Source organism: Aegilops tauschii, chromosome 2, assembly GCF_002575655.3.
Source record: "Aegilops tauschii subsp. strangulata cultivar AL8/78 chromosome 2, Aet v6.0, whole genome shotgun sequence".
Classification (NCBI taxonomy): Eukaryota; Viridiplantae; Streptophyta; class Magnoliopsida; order Poales; family Poaceae; genus Aegilops; species Aegilops tauschii.
In genome coordinates, this window is record NC_053036.3 from 151221771 (window position 1) to 151245942 (window position 24172).

Here is a 24172-nt window from a genome sequence, read left to right on the forward strand (position 1 = left end):
TCCTTGACTTTGAGAATAGCTTTCCAATAGGGAGAATCAGAGAATTGGGTTGATTAGTAGCAACAGTTTATTCCTCAAATACCTGGCTCTGACAATGTCCTGCCATATCTCATGTTGGGTATCCAATTTCCACCACCAGTTAAGGTATTTTCCTTCCTCAAATCTTTACCCCCCCAGGCCACCTTTTTTGATATACAAATCCCGACCCATTTGACCAGGTAATACCTTCTTTTCTTGTTACACCCTGCTAGAAAAATCTCCTTCTGTGTTTGCTACTTGTAATCTGCGTTGGTATTTCCTCGAAGAGGAGAGGATGATGCAACACAGCAGAGGTAAGTATTTCCCTTAGTTATGAAACTAAGGTTATGAATCCAGTAGGAGAACCAAGCAACACTATGTAAACAACACATGCACACAACAACAAATACTTGCAACCCAACGCGTAAGAGGGGTTGTCAATCCCTCAACAGTATTAGATAGATTAAATTGTATAGGTTTTGATAAATAGATCTAACAAAAATACAAAATAAAATAAATAAAAGAAAATTGCAGCAAGGTATTTTTGGTTTTAATATATGATAGGAAATATACCCGGGGTCCATAGTTTTCACTAGAGGCTTCTCTTGAGAAAATAGAATACGGGGGATAAACAGATTAGTGTTGGGCTTGATAGAAAAGCAAATAATTATGATGATATCCAAGGCAATGATCATGTACATAGGCATCACGTCCAAGATTAGTAGATCAAAATGATTCCGCATCTACTACTATTACTCCACACATCGACTGCTATCCAGCATACATCTAGTGTATTAAGTTCATGGAAAAATGGAGTAATGCATTAAGAAAGATGACATGATGTAGACAAGATAAACTCACATATGAATAAACCCCATCTTGTTACCCTTAATAGCAACGATACATGTGTGTCATGTCTCTTTCTGCCACTGAGATTGAGCACTGAGATCGAACCCATCACAAAGCACCTCTTCCCACGGCAAGATAAATCAATCTAGTTGGCCAAACCAAACCAATAAATCGGAGAAGAAATATGAGGCTATAACAATCATTCATAAAAGAGTTCAGAGAAGACTCAAATAATATTCATGGATAGATCTGATCATAAACTCACAATTCATCGGATCCCAACAAACACACCGCAAAAAAAGTTACATCAAATAGATCTCCAGGAACATCAAGGAGAACATTGTATTGAAGATCAAAAAGAGAGAAGAAGCCATCTAGCTACTAACTATGGACCCGTAGATCTGTGGTAAATTACCCACGTATCGTTGACTGTATGATGACTTTGCATTGTATGATCATCGTGCATGGATTTGGGTATTGAGATTTGAAGAGTGTGGTTATGGATGCGGACGGATGAGGACCTGCCCAGTGTTGTCCGCGGGCAGGTCCAGGCGCGTCCGCGGGCGTATGGAGGCTCACATTTTCTACTTCCGATTGTAGACGCTCTAACTCTAGAAAATACATAGGAGCACTCGGGTGACAAACCTCTCTATATTCAAAAATAATTAGTAATTTAAAAGTTAAAAAAATCCTAAAACTTTTCATGGAATCAAACATGACCAAATATTGCAATCATATAAAAGAATTGAATAGGGACTAACTTTCACTGTATCCGGGGTCAAAGTTTTGCCAAAAAGAATAGATACAAGTACTATTCATGCTACGTTATTGTCATATAAATTTGTTTTTTTTGCCCTGAAGTAAACGGAAATCATTCCTTGGATTTTTTTATACAAGTGCAATGCCTAGTCATATTTGATTCAAAAAAAGTTCCAGGATTTTTTCATTTTTAATTTTTTAACAAATTACTAAATTATTTTTAAATATAGGGGATGCCCCCGAGTGCTCCTAATCCGCTTACCTTTACCTAAACCCTACTAAATTTACCCTCCTAAACGCTGCCCAAGTTTTGCTCAAGAAATATACTCTTTCTCCGTCCGCAATTAGTGACCCCACCCCCACTTTCCCTGCTTCGTCCGCAATTACCGCCATTGCCGAAAGCTTCTTCTCGTCACTATACGTACGTCAAAAGAAAAGAAAAAAAACTTCTTATTCTCTCTCCTCTAAGCTTCCCATTCCTCTCAGCCATGCTCTCCTCCCTCTCCGCCGTGACCCCGCGCATCAACGTCTCGGCAACACCTGCCCTGGCGCGCTCGTAGCGCAGCCGCACGACGGCCGGCCGGCAACCCGACCTATGCTCCCCGACCAGTCGGGCATTGGCTGACCCCCAAATGCCTCACACTAACTAGCCGCCGCTTGTACATAGACACTACCGCAAAGTCGAAGAAGATTAAGGAGAGAGAGAGAAGAAGGATTCCCCGCACGTTTGCCAAATCGGGCCGCCGCTGCCTTCTCGTCGCCGGAGAGGAATTTTAGCCTCGGCGGCGCCCAGCTTTTTTAGTATATCTTTTAAGTTTTTTTGTTTTGGTTGATCCTTTTTTTGGAGTGGATTTCACTGTTTGCGGGCGATGGGAGTGGTGGAGTTCTCGGTGCTGGGGGCGGTTCAGAAGTTTCGATCCCTCATCACCGGCTCCACGCCCGCCGCCGACGAAGAAGCCCGCCAGGCGAGCGCACCACCGTCGCCCGCGACGCCGCCGCGCAGCGGGGGCGTATCTCCGGTGGATTCGCCGCCCCCCGCAGCGAGATCCGGAGGCAGGCGTGCCATCGCCCTCCGCCGCCAGATCTCGTCGCCACAGCCTCTCCGCTGCTACCCTGTCAGGTAGGGTGCCATGGCTCGGTTTCACCGCCCCCGTTTAGATATTTGACTTGCTCCAATGGAGAAAAAGGGAGAAAGGTTTTGAAATCTCAGCAAGTAAACCACCTCAACGTCTTAGCATGTTATGTGGATTATTAGAAGGAAAATAACAATCGGTGACTAGTTCATTCACGGTACAAGTAAACTCTCATGAAAATTTATATTTGTTGACTTGTGTTTTATAATCGATTAACTTATTGTGCTAATTTGTAGCGGAACTGGTTTTCATGGGTGCAGGCGAGCAGATGGCGAGGAAAACGACGGGCCTGGGAAGTTTTTCACCCCAGGGAACGACTGCTTAAATGACCTCTCAGACACTGACTCTGTTAGCGAGCTCAACCGGTCTATGACCCTAAGCCCCTTGGAGAGCCCGACCTGGATGGTCTGGCAGAATGGCGGCACACGAACTTCCAGGACAAACGGCCGTTTCAGCCTGGATTCTCTTGAACATGGTACTAAGACCATTGCTGAAAGTAGTGGGGAAAGCGACACAAATAAACATCAAGTTGATTTTGATGCCAATATTTGGCGCCCACCACCGCCGGAAGATGAGGGTGATGATGCTGAGTCGAGAGTATTTGGATTCGACGACGACGATGATGATGATGATGGGGTTGAGGAGTCAAGCAATCTTCTTGCCCTTGGCTGCTTTAGCACCAACAAAACAGTTGGTGCTGACATGATCACGGATATAGCCCATACAGAGGGTCTGAGGAATGCTGTACTAGGTCATTTTCGTGCTCTTGTGGCTCAGTTACTGAATGGAGAAGGTATCAGTGTCGGAAACGATGACGGATGCATAAGTTGGCTTGAGATAGTGTCGTCCTTATCCTGGCAAGCTGCTAGTTATGTGAGACCAAATACAAAGAAAGGTGGCAGCATGGATCCTACTGATTATGTCAAAGTCAAATGTATAGCATCTGGGGATCCGACTGATAGGTATGCTCTTACTTCTCCTGCTATTTACATGATTATATGTCTCTCATGTGAAACTCACGGGTAATTCCTTCTACGCAGCAATCTTGTTAGGGGAGTTGTTTGTTCCAAAAACTTAAAACACAAACGCATGATGTCTGAGCATAGGAATGCGAAGTTGCTCATTTTAGGAGGAGCACTTGAGTACCAAAGGGTCACTAACAAATTAGCATCGATAGACACTATTCTTGAACAGGTTTGTACTTTTTTCACTATTCATTTGCACCTTTATTTATATTCCCTCCATTCAGAAATAACTGACGTGGTTTCAGTTCCATTCAGAAATAACTGACATGGTTTTAGTTCAAAACTAAAACCACGTCAGTTATTTCTGAATGGAGGGAGTACTTGCACAAGGCCTTGCTATGGTTAAAAGAAATACTATCCGTTTAAGAAGATGTTTACTTCTACATTATATGCAATATAAAATATCCATATGTGATCTCATCCTAACCATTCGTGCCAAATCCAACATGTGGCGTGACCCAAAGGTGAACGGACCGCCAGTACCAGTTGACATCTTTATAAGAGTAAAGATATTTTTTTGCTAAAGAAATGCTGTTAATGCAGGAGAAAGAGCACCTGAGAACGATTGTCAGAAATATAGAGTCTTTGCAACCAAATGTGCTGCTAGTTGAGAAAAGTGTCTCATCGTATGCCCAGGAGCTCTTGGCAAAAGAAATTTCATTAGTTCTAAATGTTAAGAGGCCACTCTTGGAGAGGATATCAAGATGCACAGGAGCACAAATTGGCTCATCAATTGAAAATATTGCTTCAGCAAGGCTAGGCCAGTGTGAAATGTTTAAGGTGCAGAAATTTCTGGAATTTCCATCAGGAAAGCAGACAAACAGGAGATCAACTAAAACATTGATGTTCTTTGAAGGCTGCCCAAGGCGTTTGGGCTGCACGGTAAGTATCTCTCTGCTGTTCCATGCACTATTCAAAATATCGGCCGATATTTAAGTTAACTGCCCAATTAACTGCTACTCGGCACCTAACCGAATCAAATAACCCCTACTCAGCCCATTAACTGGTCCAGCCTATTTATCGGTCCAACAGCCGATAAATGGCCAAATTATCGGGCTGTCCGATCAATTGCTAGATGGGGTATATAGCTTATTTGGTCCAAAATGTAGCCCGTTTCGCCGCCCCACGCTCTAGGTCTGGTCCTCCTGCTTCTCCCAGAGTCTCCTCTCCTCGGTGATCTGTGAAAGGTGATTGGTGATGCACTGATGTGTATGTATGTTGTTGTGCAGCTACCAACCCTTGTCTGCTACTAACGTGTACAATAGCATATTTTGACATCTACTCCCTCCGTTCCTAAATATAAGTCTTTTTAGAGATTCCACTACAAACTACATACGGAGAAAAATGAATGAATTTACACTCTAAACATGTCTATATACATCCGTATGTAGTTTGTAGTGAAATCTCTAAAAAGACTTATATTTAGGAACGGAGGGAGTAGTACATTGCATGTTGCTATGTAGCCTAGGATATATAGATAAGCCCTTATTGACCTACCGATAAATTAGGTTAATAGGCCGATTCGCCGATTAATCGACCGAGCAGCTACCAGTTACCGATATTTATGCTGAACATTGGTTCCATGTACATTTGATTGAAGTTGTGTTGCTAACACCAAGCATAAAACACTTGGTTGATAGATGACCTACAGAGAGTACTAGCTAATAATGTGACAAGTTTTCAGACTGAATTTCTATTTTCTTACACATTTATTATATTTCTAATAAATGTGCCTCAATTTAATTAGGTCTTACTGAGAGGGCCCTGTCGAGAGGAACTAAAAAAAGTTAAGCGTACAGTACAACTTGCAGTCTTTGCCGCCTATCACCTCTCTCTTGAAACATCATTCTTCGCTGACGAAGGCGCAACTCTTCCTAAAGGTCCTTCAAGGCCCGTAATAGAGTTGCCAGATATTCGAGGTGACACAGATTGTTTTGCTGGATCTGCTGGAGTTGGCATGCCTCATAAACTCAAACAAATACAAGGCGATGATTCACGAATGTTTGAGGAAATTTCTGTATCACCTAGATCATTATGTTTGAATGAGGAAGGTGAAAGTGTCGTCTTTGAGCACAGGGAATCTGGATCTCCTGTTGAGCACAGGGAATCTGGATCTCCTGTTGAGCACAGGGAATCTGGATCTCCTGTTGATGATTACTTACCCCATGCAATTGGTTCGTGCGAAGAGAGTAAAATTTCTCCATATTTCCTTGATCTTGATCCAAGAACTTCAGGTATTGTGATGCATTTTCATGACTCTGCTTTGTTTTTCATTGCAAACAATAACCGTCAAGATGTGGTACCAGGGAAGAAATGTCAAGAAGTAGACCATTGGAATCATAAACGACATCATGACTGTCCTGCCGGAGACTGTAATGACCAGAATGAATTTTCTGGTGAATTCTTTGGTACCAATGACAACCATCAGAGCATCTTAGTTTCCCTATCAAGCACTTGCATTCCCAAAAGCTTGGTATGTGAGCGTCCACAGCTCTTCCGCATTAAGTTTTACGGTAGCTTTGATAAGCCACTTGGGAGATACCTCCGGCAAGACTTATTTGATCAGGTACATTCCATACTCATCTGTATGTTGATGTTCATTATCATCATAGTTTTTGAAAATAATGTTTTGTCTATGTCCTTCCTCAGGCATATTGTTGTCCATCATGTAAAGAACCATCAGAATCACATGTAAGGTGCTATATTCATCAGCACGGAAGCTTAACAATTCGTGTTAGGCGGCTTCTGTCTCAGAAGTTGCCAGGGGAGCGTGATGGGAGGATATGGATGTGGCATAGATGCCTCAAGTGCGAACCTAAGAATGGTGTACCACCTGCTACGCGGAGGGTAATTATGTCAGATGCTGCTTGGGGCCTGTCATTTGGGAAATTCCTGGAGCTAAGCTTTTCAAACCGCTCTACTGCTAACCGAATTGCAAGCTGTGGGCATTCTCTCCAGAGGGACTGTCTTCGTTTCTACGGGTACATATCGGCTATATCCCTTACCAATTAAAGTTGTCAATCCTCGAATGAAATCTCAGGTTACCTGCTAATCTATCAGATATGGGAACATGGTGGCCTTCTTCCGATATTCTCCTGTTGATATTCTATCAGTTACCCTCCCCCCCTCCGTATTGTGTTTCAACTGTCGCAGTCCACAAGACTGGACCAAAACGGTGGCAGTTGAGGTAAGTTATTTTCTCGAAATTACCTCACGTTCACTGCCTGCATCCTATGTTTCTGTTTATTTGTTGTGTCCGGGTGAATAATATTATGTCCATGGACTTCTGTTTGAAGATATATGGCAAAATGAAATCCTTACACTGGGAGATATCTGATTTTCTCCATCGCACTGAAAAGAATATTCCAAGTGAGGATGATCCGGTCAAGACAGGTATTCATAGGCAGATAATTGAGATGAAGGATTTGCTTAAAATGGAAAGAAACGAATGCGAGGTGACGAAATTAGATTTTTTTTTCTTGTTCAAGGGTTACACATGTTTATGTTGATTTTTTAATATATTTTTCCTTTTGCAGATTTTGCTCTTACCTGTTATCAGAGATAGTAATCACCACGTGCAGGCATCAATTGATATTCTGGAGCTCAACCGCTTGAGGCGTGGCCTTATTCTTGATGCTTACCTTTGGGATCGGAGGCTATGTCACATAGATTCACTTATTGAAACAAATGGTTGTGTTTCAAAGAACAATCCTGCTACCGAATTTCTCTTGGACATCAGACTGAAGGAGTGGAAAACAGATTTGCTTGAGGCGGACACAAATATTGGAAAACCCACTTGTTTGTTGCAGTCACCTGGAAGTCCAAGAAAATCTTTGTTATCCAGAGAGGTCTGCTTCAGTGATGACGAGTACAGTATGTCTGGGAAAAAATTGCAGATTGATCTGGTTGATCATCCTGGTGATGATACAGAAGATCTTGACAAGGTCTTCAGCAAATTCAATGGAGAGAAAGAATGGCCATCCACTAGAGCTGCTATTGGTATGGAACCTGTTGAGAGGTTACCCTCACTTGCGTCTATTTTTTCTGATAACATTGATTTAGCATGGACTGGATCCAGTGAGTTACAGTATGATCTTCCACAAGATTTCACCAAAATCGATGAAAATGGATCCCTTAATTTGTTGGATAACCCAGGTTACAAGAATGCCCCTGTTAGAATTCACTCATTTGATTCTACAGTAGCATCCCGTCAGCGAGAACGCACTGGATTAGCTCCTACTTCATTGCATCTATCGTCATTCAGATCTGCTGAGTACTTCGGGGGTTTGACAAGCATCACAAAAGATCCAATGCCAAATATAAGGAGGGCTTGTTCTCAAAGGTCACCTGGGGCCATAGAGAAATTAAATGTTATTCTAACTCGTTCACCCACACATATCTCATCCGCTTCACATATGGTTGATGATGGGGCACGGCTGCTGCTGCCCCAGATTGGCAATGAAGATGTTGTTGTTGCAGTCTATGATGATGAACCCACCAGTATTGTTGCATATGCCATGACTTCAAATGAATATGTGCAGAAAGTCACACGAAAACTAAATTCAACTTCGAGTTTTTCACATCTTCCAAATGCCACCGAGTTAAACCATGGACTTGAACAGTCATTGCCCTCACAAGAAAACAATCTGGATTCTGAGGGAACTCATTTTAAGTTTTCTTTCGACGACGAAACCCCTCTTCCTGCAGATAATGCGAAGTTCTCTGTGATTTGTTATTTTGCAAAGCATTTTGCTGCGCTTAGAGATAAATGCTGTCCAAAAGATATTGATTACATCCGTTCACTAAGTCGCTGCAAGAGATGGTCTGCACAAGGTGGAAAAAGCAATGTTTACTTTGCAAGGACACTGGATGAGAGGTTCATAATCAAACAAGTCACCAAGACAGAGCTGGACTCTTTTGTGGAATTTGCTCCTCAGTACTTCAAGTATTTGATGGAATCCTTGGCCTCTGGTAGCCCAACTTGCCTGGCAAAAATAGTAGGATTATATCAGGTTTGTTGTTGCCTGGCCCATGATGCCCCCCCCCCCCCCCCCCCCCCCCCCCTCTGCTAGTTGTAAACACCAAAGAATGTGCCTAGATTTGATTTTGCTGGCTTTGCATCTAATTCAGGTTAATGTCAAGGGCTTGAAAACTGGAAGGGAAGTGAAGATGGATCTAATGGTGATGGAGAATCTTTTCTTTGAAAAAAAGATACCTAGGGTGTATGATCTGAAGGGTTCATTACGCTCTCGCTACACATCCGGTGATAGCAAAGTCTTGTTAGATTCAAACCTCATAGAGGCACTGCATACAAAGCCTATATTTTTAGGGAGCCGAGCAAAGCGAAGATTGGAAAGAGCTGTCTGGAATGATACTTCGTTTCTTGCGGTATGTTATATCTTGTTATGCATGCTGTTTTAACCAATATATATATTGAAGATCTAATGAAACTTCAAGTTCCCACATGATTAGCACCAATTATCCTCTGCCATTTGTACTTTGCTATATATGTCTTCTGTGCGTACTGTTTAACTGACTTGACAGTCTGGGATTTGCATAGGTACAAACTATGCATTTTTCAGCCTGTATGAAAGAACACTGTTTCTGTAATCTTCATCTTCCACACTCTGCATGTCTTGCTTTTAGTTTGCAAATAATGTAGTTACTAACAAGAACCATCCAAGTCTACCAGTCGGCTTTCTGAAATGGTCATGTTAATCCAACCCTTCCCTCACCTTGTTATATATTTATTTATTTCGAAAATGGTATTGCAATATATACTTATTTTGGAGTAATTTTTTTGTGAAAGCCATGTGACTCATAAGCGGCAATTTTAGGAGTTCACGTATTACTGAAAAATGACGGTTGTAATTCTATCTGCTTTGCAGTCGGCGGATGTCATGGATTACTCGCTTCTTGTTGGAATCGACGAGGAGAAGAAAGAACTCGTCATTGGCATCATCGATTACTTGCGCCAATACACCTGGGACAAACAGCTTGAGACTTGGGTGAAGGCCTCTGGCATCCTGGGAGGCCCCAAGAACGAAGCCCCCACCATTATATCCCCGATGCAGTACAAGAAGAGGTTCAGGAAGGCCATGTCCAAGTACTTCCTCACCGTCCCTGATCAATGGACCTCTTAACAACTACTCATAGCGATTAACTAGACCGCCAGAAGCGTTGTGGCAATAGCGAATGTTGCGGTGAGGATCAGCTGATTCATTTTGTACACAGTTGTGGCAATTGGGCTGTAGGCATAGGTAGGATCACCCTCTCCCTGGATACCAAGCATGCTAATTGCAGTGTCCAGCCAAAGATAGGAGGTGTGATCGTTGTACATTGTGACCAACATAGTTACAAGACAAAGTTATCATATAATGCAGAGGAAGGTACTTCTGCTACATCAGGTTGTATGATACTACCCCAAAGTAGAGAAGTGTGCAATATACGAAATAAGTGCATTCATCGGCACACTTACATATCATCTAGACTGATTTTTGCATTGATGGGTCCCAATTGGGTTTTGGCAATTAATAATATGGTAATTAAAAGAATTAATAGTCTATCAGCTTTATTTTAGAAACTCAAGTCTATTTTGATTTTAGAAGCATTAATGGGCCCACTTTTTGTGCTTACTAGTTACAAGTGGTTGGTTGTTTGATGAATAATGGTAATGTAAGTAAGAGAATTAATAGTTTATCAAATTTATCAAGATAGGAGTAGTTCATTTTGATGAGTAGAAGCATTGATGGTGCCCACTTTTTGTGCTTACAAGTTACACCCTTTTTGTTCCTAAATATAAGACGTTTTGACAGTTTAATTTAATTTGCCAAAACATCTTACATTTAAAACTAGAGGTAGTACAAGTGGTTGGTTCTGTTTGGTGATTAATGATAAGGTAATTCAGAGACTTAATAGTTTATATCAAGTTTACTTTGGAAACTTTAGTTCATTTTGGTGAGTACACACATTAATGATGCCTGCCTTTTGTGCTTACAAGTTACAAAGTGGCTGGTCCTAAAACACATAGATCGTACTACGTCTGTAAACTAATACAAGACTTTTTACACAAATTTGAAAAGTCTTATATTAATTTACAGAGGGTGTATTTATATGACTTTTGTTGATCCACACATACGGCAACTCTACTATCAAGCACGCCTAGCTAGGGATGAACTGATCAAGACAAATATGACAAATCATATGGTATGGTGTAATGATATTGTATAGGCATTACATCCATAATCTATAGACCGGCGAAATGACCAACTCATCTATAACTAATGCTCCACCCAAAGACATCTATCAAAGTATGCATCCTCAAGTATTAAGTAAATAAAACATAACATTGCATTAAGTAAGAGATCGAGGCTGCAGAGATGTTAGGAGAGATTGGGAGGTAGTTCCGGAGGAGGTGCGACCGTCTCGAGAGGGGGAGATCAAGGCTGCAGAGACCTTCACCGGAGGCGGAGAAGATGGCCACAGTGACAAAGATTATAGGGTATTTTGTCGATTACTTTCTTGGGGTTGAACGAACTGGCGAGGCGCAACTAATGGACAAGTTAGTGGGGCGTGTGGTGGCCGTTGGGCGCGCAGATGATGAAGGCCGTGTACAAGATGGATGTTAGGAGAGAGATGGAGAGAAGAGGAAGGGTATGACATGTAGGTCCATGTGGTCAGTGAGAGAAATGAATGATCCCGCTCAGGGCTGTCCTTCCAAACAAGTCTAGGTTAGGTTTAGGGTTACAATTAAATGGGATCGTTGAGTATAGGGTATGGACATTAGGGATTTAGAGGTCGGGGTTCATTTTTGTCGTCCTCTACAACCTTAAAGGTTTAAAACAAACTTCACTCTTGATAATATATTTCGCTCATCGCATGCCCATCACTGAGAAAACGAGTCAGCTATCTTTTTATCCTGAATGACGAGAATATAACTATAATCTCTTTTTCTCTTATCGTCATCATAATATTTCACTTTTGATTTTTCACCTAAAACGACCAATGGTTAGATGAAGAATTAGAGGGAAACATGCATTAATAAACCATGCAAAACGCCACACATAATCTGACCATAAAGTAGTAATTTGTCAAATAACAAAAAATAACTACGAGAATTACATCATATGGATCACAATCATATTAGACATCTCCTGTGATCTTTGCATCAAAGGACAAGGAGAGATTGCTGCATAGCTACAACTACAAACTCATAGTCTCCGTCTCTTTGTAGAACTTGAAAAGAAAATGATGTGACATGAGAATAGATCACATTTGACAGCAGGAGATGCCATTAGATAGATTCAGTGGACTACTCACACACGATCATGGGAGAAATAGAGGGGGTCACTGAAGAAGTTTATGATGACGATTCCCCCCTCCACCAGAGTCCTGGAGCAGGGTTGTAGATAAGTTCCTCTTAGACCGCGAACAGTCGACGACATAAAAATTTCATGATGAATATGACACGTCACAAGAGGTATAAACGAGAGTCTAGGTACAAAGAGGTACGAGGGGGGCACCCCAAGTCCCACATGATGGGCCTGGGCATGCCGCCCATGTTTAGCAGGGTCGTCACCTCCACCCTTATGAACCTACATTTTTTGTTTTGAATTGTCCAAATACCTGAAAGCAACATTATTAAGATAGAAATCCATCGTTTCTGGCACTAGGTTAATATGTTAGTCCAAAAAAGTAACAATATACTGTATAATAGGGCAAAATATAGCATGACGCATTCAAAAATATAGCAATAATGCATTCAAATAAACATAAACAGTTTATCCTCGCCACCTTTAATACTCTTAACGTGCAACTATGCCAACTCATCATGGTACTATGCATGAAAAAAGACCTACTCCAAGGTATCATTGTGAGGCAGCCAGCTGTCTGCTCACCGTGTGATCAATACCCCTGAGATCCGAGCTTTGCTCCCGTGAGGTCAACACCCGAAGGTCCCTAGCTCCATTTAGGAATAAGGTCTGCCACCACCGCGGACAAAGCCAAAATTGGGGGCGTCAGGGGAGACAAGGGAGGAGCCCGGGTGGCAGCTAGGGTTGTAGTCACCCGGTCGCCAAAGAAGGCGACACGGGAGTCGGGCGAAAAAATGACTGAAAGGATAGTAGAGTCATTCGAGAAGAACAAGTATGACACCCCTGTATGGCACAGAGGATTTTTAATAAGTTATTACTCCTTATGTTAACAAATATAAAGATGATTTGGACCACTTACGATTTAGAGCATCTACAACCAGACGCTCCATATCTGCCCCAGACGCGTTGGGCAGCCTGCCTGGTCACTGCCTGGGAGGTGATGTACCCCTGCCTCGCTGGACGTGGTGCAGTTCGTCTGGCGCCTGAACCCCGATATGACCCACTCGGTGGCGCGCCATCCCCGTGGGGTCGGGCTCCGAGCCGAAGGTAAATGCCGACGTGGTGTATGGGAAGCACGTCGCGGATGCGAGGCATGTCCGCATGCAAGGCACTGAGCGCAGATGGCCGTGGAGGCGGAGTCGCACGCTGCGGACACGGGGTGTGCCCGTTGTGCAAGGCACCAAGCGGGATGGCCGCGGAAGCTCTTTCGGCCAAGGCCGCGGAGGTGGAGTCGCACGCCCCGGGCCCGTCTGCCCCCGCCACTTCCATCATCGATCTTACGTCCACCAGTGACACACAGACTGGAGATTCCAACGAGGAAGAGTAGGGCATGGGACACGGCGGCGCCTCGAGTTTCATGAGCCGGTCTGTGTCCCATGTCCTACTTTACCTCGCCGGCAACCGCACCTTCACTCCAAGGGGCTCAGCTGGCCATGTGTAAGGGCATATTTATCCCTTAGTAGTTTTGGTGATTGATGACAATGCTTTTGCGGACTAATCCTGTGCAGTGAGCATTTTAGATATTCCATGTCTAAGCACAAGACGATTTGGTGCCCCTCGGAGCTTATTGAAGACGGTGTTTCTCTACGATTCTTTTCGGTGGATTTGAGTTGTACGAAAGCCGTACTATTAAGAGGGGGTCCCCGTTGGAAAGGTTTGGGTGGAATCAACACGTACACGTCTGTTCCTTTTTGCACCACCTTTCCTTTGGCTCTTTGGAGCATGCTCCGTCTCTCCGTGTCTCTGCAAAATGAAGGACTCCTAGTGTTGCTGATCTGGGGCATCCGGTAGTACTGCTCTTCGGAGCGGTAGTACCGCAGGCTCTTGCAGTAGTACCGCAAGCCCTTCCGGTAGTACCACAGGTGCTCACGGTAGTACCGCTCCTTGGGAGCGGTAGTACCGTGGCCTTAGGCCAGGCACAACTGCTCGAGCGGTAGTAGGGGTGGATGTAATTTTTTACATCCACGCCCTACGCGGTAGTACCGCTCCGTTGGCGCGGTAGTACCGTGGGCTCTGGCCGGGCGCAGCAGCATGAGTGGAAGTAGGGGCGGATGTAATTTTTTACATCTGCGCCCTACGCGGTAGTACCGGTCCAGGCTTGCGGTAGTACTGTGTCAGATTTTTGCATAGATCAAAACTCAACGGAAGTAGTCACGGATGTATTTTTATATATCAGTGCCTTCCCAGCCTAGACTAGTCCTGCCTTGCGGTAGTACCGCGCCAGCGGTTCTACCGCTCCCTGCCTTAGCGCATCTGGGCTGGTTCTAGCCCCTGCCGTGCCAGCGGTAGTACCGCAGTTCTTCGCGGTAGTACCGCGGGCCCGTGCGGTAGTACCGCTTGTATGGTGCGGTAGTACCGCGTGTCGCAGGCTGAGTTGGAGGATAACGGTTGGATTTGTTCTTTCACTATATAAGGGGAGTCTTCTTCTCCAAGTTGACTACCTCTTCCATCCCCAAGCTCCATTGTTGCTCTAAGCTCCATTTTCGCTCGATCTCTCTCCCTAGCCAATCAAACTTGTTGATTTTCTAGGGATTGGTTGAGGAGGCCACGATCTACACTCCACCAAGAGAAATTTGATTCCCCCCACTAATCCCTTGTGGATCTTGTTACTCTTGGGTGTTTGAGCACCCTAGACGGTTGAGTTCACCGTGGAGCCATATTCCATTGTGGTGAAGCTTCGTGGTGTTGTTGGGAGCCTTCAATTAAGTTGTGGAGATTGCCCCAACCTTGTTTGTAAAGGTTCGGTCGCCGCCTCCAAGGGAACCAATAGTGGAATCACGGCATCTCGCATTGTGTGAGGGCGTGAGGAGAATACGGTGGCCCTAGTGGCTTCTTGGGGAGCATTGTGCCTCCACACCGTTCCAACGGAGACGTACTTCCTCTCAAAGGGAAGGAACTTCGGTAACACATCCTCGTCTTCACCGGCTCCACTCTTGGTTATTCGTTCCTTTACTTGTGCAAGCTTATCTTGTATTACATTCCTTGCTTGCTTGTGTGCTTGTGGTTGTTGCATCATATAGGTTGTTCACCTAGTTGCATATCTAGACAACCTACTTTGATGCAAAGTTTATATTGGTAAAGAAAAGCTAAAAAATGTTAGTTGCCTATTCACCCCCTCTAGTCAACTATATCGATCCTTTCAATTGGTACCAGAGCCTCGTCTCTTTTCTAAGGACTTTACCGTCCGAAGAGTATAGTTGACTCCGTAGACGGTGAGGAGGAGCACCCCGGTGTGATTCTGTCCTCGTCTACGGCCGATGGGGGAACCTCGGTCTCACGGGAGGAGTTCAATGTGGCTTTGGACACATTGAAAACCTCCATGATGGCCGAGGTCAAAGGCATGCTTAAGAACTTTCTTGATGGTCTCAAATTATCCACCACACCGTTGGAAGTGGTCGATCCCACTAACAAGGTGACGAATGCTAACTCCGACAAGGGGGAATCTACTAGTGAGAAAGTTCCTGTGTCTAGTGGTAGAAATGGTAGTGGCATTTTTGCCCATGTGGAACCTCCTATTACTTATGGAGGACCTATTCCCTCCACTCATTTAAATCATGCCGGCCCTCCTCCTGATATTGTGAAAAATGAGGATTTTGACGCTCGGGTCTATCGCTTTAAACGTCATTTAAATCATGTTAATGAAGGAAATATGCCCTAGAGGCAATAATAAATTTATTATTTATTTCCTCATATCATGATAAATGTTTATTATTCATGCTAGAATTGTATTAATCAGAAACATAATACATGTGTGAATACATAGACAAACATAGTGTCACTAGTATGCCTCTACTTGACTAGCTCGTTGATCAAAGATGGTTGAGTTTCCTAGCCATAGACATGAGTTGTCATTTGATTAACGGGATCACATCATTAGGAGAATGATGTGATTGACTTGACCCATTTCGTTAGCTTAGCACTTGATCGTTTAGTTTACTGCTATTGCTTTCTCCATGACTTATACATGTTCCTATGACTATGAGATTATGCAACTCCCGAATACCGGAGGAACACTTTGTGTGCTACCAAACGTCACAACGTAACTGGGTGATTATAAAGGTGCTCTACAGGTGTCTCCGATGGTGTTCGTTGAGTTGGCATAGATCGAGAATAGGATTTGTCACTCCGATTGTCGGAGAGGTATCTCTGGGCCCTCTCGGTAATGCACATCACTATAAGCCTTGCAAGCAATGTGACTAATGAGTTAGTTATGGGATGATGCACTACATAACGAGTAAAGAGACTTGCCGGTAACGAGATTGAGCTAGATATTGAGATACCGATGATCGACTCTCGGGCAAGTAACATACCGATGACAAAGGGAACAACGTATGTTGTTATGCGGTTTGACCGATAAAGATCTTCGTAGAATATGTAGGAGACAATATTAGCATCCAGGTTCCGCTATTGGTTATTAACCGGAGACGTGTCTTGGTCATGTCTACATAGTTCTCGAACCCGTAGGGTCCGCACGCTTAACGTTTGGTGACGATCGGTATTATGAGTTTATGTGTTTTGATGTACCGAAGGTAGTTCGGAGTCCCGGATATGATCACGGGCATGACAAGGAGTCTCGAAATGGTCGAGACATAAAGATCGATATATTGGACGATTATATTTGGACATCGGAATGGTTCCGGGTGAGATCGGGAATATACCGGAGCACCGGGAGGTTACAGGAACCCCCCGGGAGGTATATGGGCCTTATTGGGCCTTAGTGGAAAAGAGGGGAAAGGAGCAAAGGAGGGGGCGCCCCCCCTAAGCCCAATCCGAATTGGGAGGGGGGCCGCCCCCCTTTCCTTCCTCCCTCCTTCCCTTTCCTTCCCTCTCCTACTCCAACTTGGAAAGGGGGGAATCCTACTCCCGGTGGGAGTAGGACTCCCCTAGGGCGTGCCATAGAGAGGGCCGGCCTTCCCCCTCCTCCACTCCTTTATATACGGGGGAGGGGGCACCCCATAGACACACAAGTTGATCATTGATCTCTCTTAGCCGTGTGCGGTGCCCCCCTCCACCATAATCACCTCGGTCATATCGTAGCGGTGCTTAGGCGAAGCCCTGCGTCGGTAAACTTCAGCATCACCATCATCACGCCGTCGTGCTGACGAAGCTCTCCCTCGAAGCTCTACTGCATCGTGAGTTCGTGGGACGTCGCCAAGCTGAACGTGTGCAGTCCGCGGAGGTGCCGTAACTTTGGTGCTGGGATCGGTCGATCGTGAAGATGTACGACTACATCAACCACGTTGTCATAACACTTCCGCTTACGGTCTACGAGGGTACGTAGACAACACTCTCCCCTCTCGTTGCTATGCATCACCATGATCTTGCGTGTGCGTAGGAATTTTTTTGAAATTACTACGTTCCCCAACAGTGGCATCCGAGCCAGGTTTATGCGTAGATGTTATATGCACGAGTAGAACACAAGTGAGTTGTGGGCGATACAAGTCATACTGCTTACTAGCATGTCATACTTTGGTTCGGTGGTATTGTTGGATGAAGCGGCCCAGACCGACATTACACGTACGCTTACGCGAGACTGGTTCTACCGACGTGCTTTGCACACAGGTGGCTGGCGGGTGTCAGTTTCTCCAACTTTAGTTGAACCGAGTGTGACTACGCCCGGTCCTTGTTGAAGGTTAAAAAGACACTAACTTGACGAAATATCGTTGTGGTTTTGATGCGTAGGTAAGAACGGTTCTTGCTCAGCCCGTAGCAGTGATACGTCTCCGTCGTATCTATAATTTTTTATTGTTCCATGCCAATATTATTCAACTTTCATATACTTTTGGCAACTTTTTATATTATTTTTTGGGACTAACATATTGATCCAGTGCCCAGTGCCAGTTCCTGTTTGTTGCATGTTTTATGTTTCGTAGGAACCCAATATCAAACGAACTCCAAACGGGATAAAAACGGACGGAGAATTATTTTGGAATATTTATGATTTTTGGGAAGTAAAATCAACCCGAGACGGTTTCCGAGGGGGCCACGAGGCAGGGGGCGCGCCCCCCACCCTCGTGGGCCCCTCGTAAGGCGGTTGATGCTCTACTTTGGCCGCAAGAAAGCTAATTTTTGGAAAAAGATCTAGGCGAAGGTTTCAATCCAATCGGAGTTAACGGATCTCCATATATATATATACGAAACGGTGAAAGGGCAGCAGAAGAGAACGCAGAAACAGAGAGAGACAGAGAGACAGATCCAATCTCGGAGGGGCTTTCACCCCTCCCACGCCATGGAGGCCAAGGACCAGAGGGGAAACCCTTCTCCCATCTAGGGAGGAGGTCAAGGAAGAAGAAGACGAAGGGGCCCCCTCTCCCCTTCTCTTCCGGTGGCGCCGAAACGCTGCCGTGGCCATCATCATCACCACAATCTACACCAACAACTTCACCGCCATCATCACCAACTCTTCCCCCCTCTATGCAGCGGTGTAACCCCTCTTTTACCCGCTGTACTCTCTACTTAAACATGGTGCTCAACGCTATATATTATTTCCCAATGATGTATGCCTATCCTATGATGTTTGAGTAGATCAGTTTTGTCCTATGGGTTATTTGATGATCAAGATTGGTTTGAGTTGCATGTTTTATTATTGGTGCTGTCCTATGGTGCTCTCCGTGTCGCGCAAGCGTGAGGGATTCCCGCTGTAGGGTTTGCAATATGTTCATGATTTGCTTATGGTGGGTGGCGTGAGTGACAGAAGCACAGACCCGAGTAAGTAGGTTGTTTGCGTATGGGATAAAGATGACTTGATGCTTTAATGCTATGGTTGGGTTTTACCTTAATGATCTTTAGTAGTTGCGGATGCTTGCTAGAGTTCCAATCATAAGTGCATATGATCCAAGTAGAGAAAGTATGTTAGCTTATGCCTCTCCCTCAAATAAAATTGCAACAATGATTACCGGTCTAGTTATCGATTGCCTAAGGACAAATAACTTTCTCGCGACAACTAGCTCTCTACTAAAACTAACTTACTTGTGTCTTTATCTAAACAGCCCCTAGCTTTTATTTACGTGCTCTTTATTTTCTTGCAAACCTATCCAAAAACACCTACAAAGTACTTATAGTTTCATACTTGTTCTAGGTAAAGTGAACGTTAAGCGTGCGTAGAGTTGTATCGGTAGTCGATAGAACTTGAGGAAATATTTGTTCTACCTTTAGCTCCTCGTTGGGTTCGACACTCTTACTTATCGAAAGAGGCTATAATTGATCCCCTATACTTGTGGGTTATCAAGACCTTTTTCTGGCGCCGTTGCTGGGGAGCAATAGCGTGGGGTGAATATTCTCGTGTGTGCTTGTTTGCTTTATCACTAAGTAATTTTTATTTGCTGTTCTTAGTTATTCTCTATCTTTAGTTATGGATATGGAACACGAAATACCAAAAAATTTAGGTGTACTTGCTGCTCATGGAGATGGGGAACCTCCTAAAACCCTCGATGCTCATTATGTGAAAGATATTATGTACTACTTTGATAATCCCGAGAAAACCCCATTCAATTAAGTAATGGGAGTAACGTTGGATCAACGTGAATACTTTAGGGATTATCGCTTGACTCAAAAAGGGAAACTATTATGGGATCAAATTCATATGTTGAAGTGGTATGCTCGGCAAGTATGCTTGAGTTATGATTATACTTGTTGCTCTAGGATGAAGGCTCCACACCTTCCCTTTTCATGCAAATTTAATGATAATAAAACCTTAGCTTCTTATGCTAATGGTATATATGATTACTATGATGTGGAACAAATAGAAGAATTTGTTGCTTTTATGGGTGCTTATGAAATTGAATCTATGTTTAAAGAGTTTGAAGATTTTGATGATGCTGTTTATAGACCTGAAAATTTAGCTATCCTCAAATATTGCTATGAGAATTATGAATACAATTCCGATATTAATGCACTTATTGAGAAAGTCTCCGCTGTCCAAGAAGAGACTAATATTTTGCAGGAATCCATGGAAGAAGAAGTTGATGAAACTGTTAGCTCATTGGATGAAAAAGATGAGGAGGAGAGCGAAGAACAAAAGGAGGAAGAGCGGATTGATCACCCGTGCCCACCTTCTAATGAGAGTAACTCTTCAACTCATACATTGTTTAATTTCCCTTCATGCTTACCGAAGGATGAATGCTATGATAATTGCTATGATCCCGTTGATTCTTTTGAAATATCCCTTTTTGATGATGCTTGCTATGCTTGTGGCCAAGATGCCAATATGAATTATGCTTATGGAGATGAACTTGCTATAGTTCCTTATGTTAAACATGAAATTGTTGCTATTGCACCCACGCATGATAGTCCTATTATCTTTTTGAATTCTCCCAACTACACTATATCGGAGAAGTTTACCCTTATTAAGGATTATATTGATGGGTTGCCTTATACCGTTGCACATGATGATTTTGATGAATATAATATGCATGTGCTTGCTGCTCCTACTTGCAATTATTATGAGAGAGGAACTATATCTCCACCTCTCTATGTTTCCAACACGATAAAATTGCAAGAAACTGTTTATACTATGCATTGGCCTTTACTTTGTGTGCATGAATTGTTCTTTTATGATATGCCGATGCATAGGAAGAGAGTTAGACTTTGTTGTTGCATGATATATGTTGCCTTGTGCTCACTACTAAATTACAAATCATTGCTAATTAAAATTGGCTTTGATATACCTTGGGATCCGGGTGGATTCACTACTTGAGCACTATATGCCTAGCTTAATGGCTTTAAAGAAAGCACTGCCAGGGAGACAACCCGGAAGTTTTAGAGAGTCATTTATTTCTGTTGAGTGCTTTCATATAGTTTAAAAACAACAAAAATAAAGAGGGGAACCCAAAACCTTTTCAAAAAGAAAGGTGAAAGTGAGAAAGACGAGCATTGTTAAAATGGGAGCTAGCCTTGAACTTTGTTCATGCCCATGGAAACTTTGTGAATCTTGATTACAGAAACTTTTCAACAAAAATAATTATCCCCTTGTACAATTCCATTGTATTATAAAAATAATGTGCCAAGGTTTGCCTTTAGGATGTTTACAATGCTTGTTGGTTTGTGCGGTGCAGGACAGAAACTTTGGCTGTAGTGCACGATTTTTATTTTTTTACCGGAACGTCAAATGGTTCTGATTCTTTTTGCACTGTCTTTATATACAAATTTTATATTTTTCCTAATTTTGGCAGAAGTTTTCAAGTATCTGAAGTATGGTGAATGTTCAGATTATTACAGACTGTTCTGTTTTAGACAGATTCTGTTTTTGATGCATAGTTTGCTTGTTTTGATGAAACTATCAATTTATATCAGTGGATTAAGCCATGAAAAAGCCATACTACAGTAGACACAATGCCAAAACAAAATATGAATTGGTTTGCAACAGTAGTTAGAGTGGTGATTTGCTTTATTATACTAACGGATCTTACCGAGTTTTCTGTTGAAGTTTTGTGTGGATGAAGTGTTCGATGATCGAGAAGGTCTCGATGTGAGAAGAAGGAAGAGAGGCAAGAGCTCAAGATTGGGGATGCCCGAGGCACCCCAAGTAAATATTCAAGGAGACTCAAGCGTCTAAGCTTGGGGATGCCCCGGAAGGCATCCCCTCTTTCTTCAACAAGTATCGGTATGTTTTCGGATTTGTTTCGTTCATGTGATATGTGCAATCTTGGAGCGTCTTTTGCTTTTAATTTTCACTTTTCTTTTATGCACCATGCTGGTATGAGATAGTCCTTGGTTGATTTATAGAATGCTCTTTGCACTTCACTTATATCTTTTGAGTATGGCTTTATAGAATGCTTCATGTGCTTCACATATATCATTTGAAGTTTGGATTGCCTGTTTCTCTCCACATAGAAAACCGCCATTTGTAGAATGCTCTTTTGCATCACTTATATTTGTTAGAGCGTGGGCATATCTTTTGTAGAAAGAATTAAACTCTCATGCTTCACTTATATCTATTTAGAGAGATGACAGGAACTGGTCATTCACATGGTTAGTCATAAAATCCTACATAAAACTTGTAGATCACTGAATATGATATGTTTGATTCCTTGCAATAGTTTTGCGATATGAAGGTGGTGATATTAGAGTTGTGCTAGTTGAGTAATTGTGAAATTGAGAAATACTTGTGTTGAGGTTTGCAAGTCCCGTAGCATGCACGTATGGTGAACCGTTATGTAACGAAGTTGGAGCATGAGGTGTTTATTGATTGTCTTCCTTATGAGTGGCGGTCGGGGACGAGCGATGGTCTTTTCCTACCAATCTATCCCCCTAGGGGCATGCGTAGTAGTACTTTGCTTCGAGGGCTAATAAACTTTTGCAATAAGTATATGAGTTCTTTATGACTAATGTGAGTCCATGGATTATACGCACTCTCACCCTTCCATCATTGCTAGCCTCTTCGGTACCGTGCATTGCCCTTTCTCACCTCGAGAGTTGGTGCAAACTTCGCCGGTGCATCCAAAGCCCGTGATACGATACGCTCTATCACATATAAACCTCATTATATCTTCCTCAAAACAGCCACCATACCTACCTATCATGGCATTTGCATACCATTCCGAGATATATTGCCATGCAACTTCCATCATCATCATATACATGACTTGAGCATTTATTGTAATATTGCTTTGCATGATCGTAAGATAGCTAGCATGATGTTTTCATGGCTTGTCCGTTTTTTTATGTCATTGCTACGCTAGATCATTGCACATCCCGGTACACCGCCGGTGGCATTCATATAGAGTCATATCTTTGTTCTAAAGTTGTAATATTGAGTTGTAAGTAAATAGAAGTGTGATGATCATCATTATTAGAGCATTGCCCCAGTGAGGAAAGGATGATGGAGACTATGATTCCCCCACAAGTCGGGATGAGACTCCGGACGAAAAAAAATAAAAAATAAAAAATATATATATATATAAGAGAAAGGCCAAAAAAAAGAGAAGGCCCAAAAAAAAGGAAAAAAACAAAAAAATGAGAGAAAAAGAGAGAAGGGGCAATGTTACTATCCTTTTACCACACTTGTGCTTCAAAGTAGCACCATGTTCTTCATATAGAGAGTCTCTTGAGTTATCACTTTCATATACTAGTGGGAATTTTCATTATAGAACTTGGCTTGTATATTCAACCGATGGGCTTCCTCAAATGCCCTAGGTCTTCATGAGCAAGCAAGTTGGATGCACACCCACTTAGTTTCAGTTTGAGATTTCATATACTTATAGCTCTAGTGCATCCGTTACATGGCAATCCCTACTCCTCACATTGACATCAATTGATGGGCATCTCCATAGCCCGTTGATTAGCCGCGTCGATGTGAGAGTTTCTCCTTTTTTGTCTTCTCCACATAACCCCCATCATCATATTCTATTCCACCTATAGTGCTATATCCATGGCTTGCGCTCATGTATTGCGTGAGGGTTGAAAAAGCTGAAGCGCGTTAAAAAGTATGAACCAATTGCTCGGCTTGTCATCGGGGTTGTGCATGATGTGAATATTTTGTGTGGTGAAGATGGAGCATAGCCAGACTATATGATTTTGTAGGGATAACTTTCTTTGGCCTTGTTATTTTGAAAAGACATGATTGCTTTATTAGTAGGCTTGAAGTATTATTGTTTTTATGTCAAATGATAGACTATTGCTTTGAATCACTCTTGCCTTAATATTCATGCCATGATTAGACATATGATCAAGATTATGCTAGGTAGCATTCCACATCAAAAATTATCTTTTTTATCATTTACCTACTCGAGGATGAGCATGAATTAAGCTTGGGGATGCTGATACGTCTCCGTCGTATCTATAATTTTTGATTGTTCCATGCCAATATTATTCAACTTTCATATACTTTTGGCAACTTTTTATATTATTTTTTGGGACTAACATATTGATCCAGTGCCCAGTGCCAGTTCCTGTTTGTTGCGTGTTTTATGTTTCGCAGAAACCCAATATCAAACGGAGTCCAAACGGGATAAAAACAGACGGAGAATTATTTTGGAATATTTATGATTTTTGGGAAGTAAAATCAAAGCGAGACGGT

At 42.9% G+C, this 24172-nt stretch overlaps 1 protein-coding gene across 5 annotated transcripts; it reads left to right on the forward strand.

Annotated features, from left to right (window-relative positions):
- Positions 1 to 2001: 2001 nt before the first annotated feature.
- Positions 2002 to 10265, forward strand: LOC109741036 (putative 1-phosphatidylinositol-3-phosphate 5-kinase FAB1C). 5 transcript variants are annotated; one of them, XM_020300113.4, is made up of 12 exons: positions 2002 to 2746; positions 2996 to 3721; positions 3800 to 3953; positions 4328 to 4666; positions 5532 to 6018; positions 6091 to 6350; positions 6434 to 6765; positions 6845 to 6971; positions 7081 to 7239; positions 7321 to 8796; positions 8915 to 9172; positions 9673 to 10265. In XM_020300113.4, exons 1-12 carry the CDS (start codon positions 2496 to 2498, stop codon positions 9925 to 9927), a joined length of 4824 nt encoding a protein of 1607 aa, XP_020155702.1. In that variant the 5' UTR covers positions 2002 to 2495; the 3' UTR covers positions 9928 to 10265. The 5 variants fall into 5 exon arrangements, with proteins under 5 accessions (XP_020155702.1, XP_073364349.1, XP_020155701.1 ...); XM_073508248.1 differs by having other exon boundaries at positions 2044 to 2746; positions 3020 to 3721; XM_073508249.1 differs by having other exon boundaries at positions 2093 to 2746; positions 5532 to 5958; positions 6079 to 6350.
- Positions 10266 to 24172: the final 13907 nt, after the last annotated feature.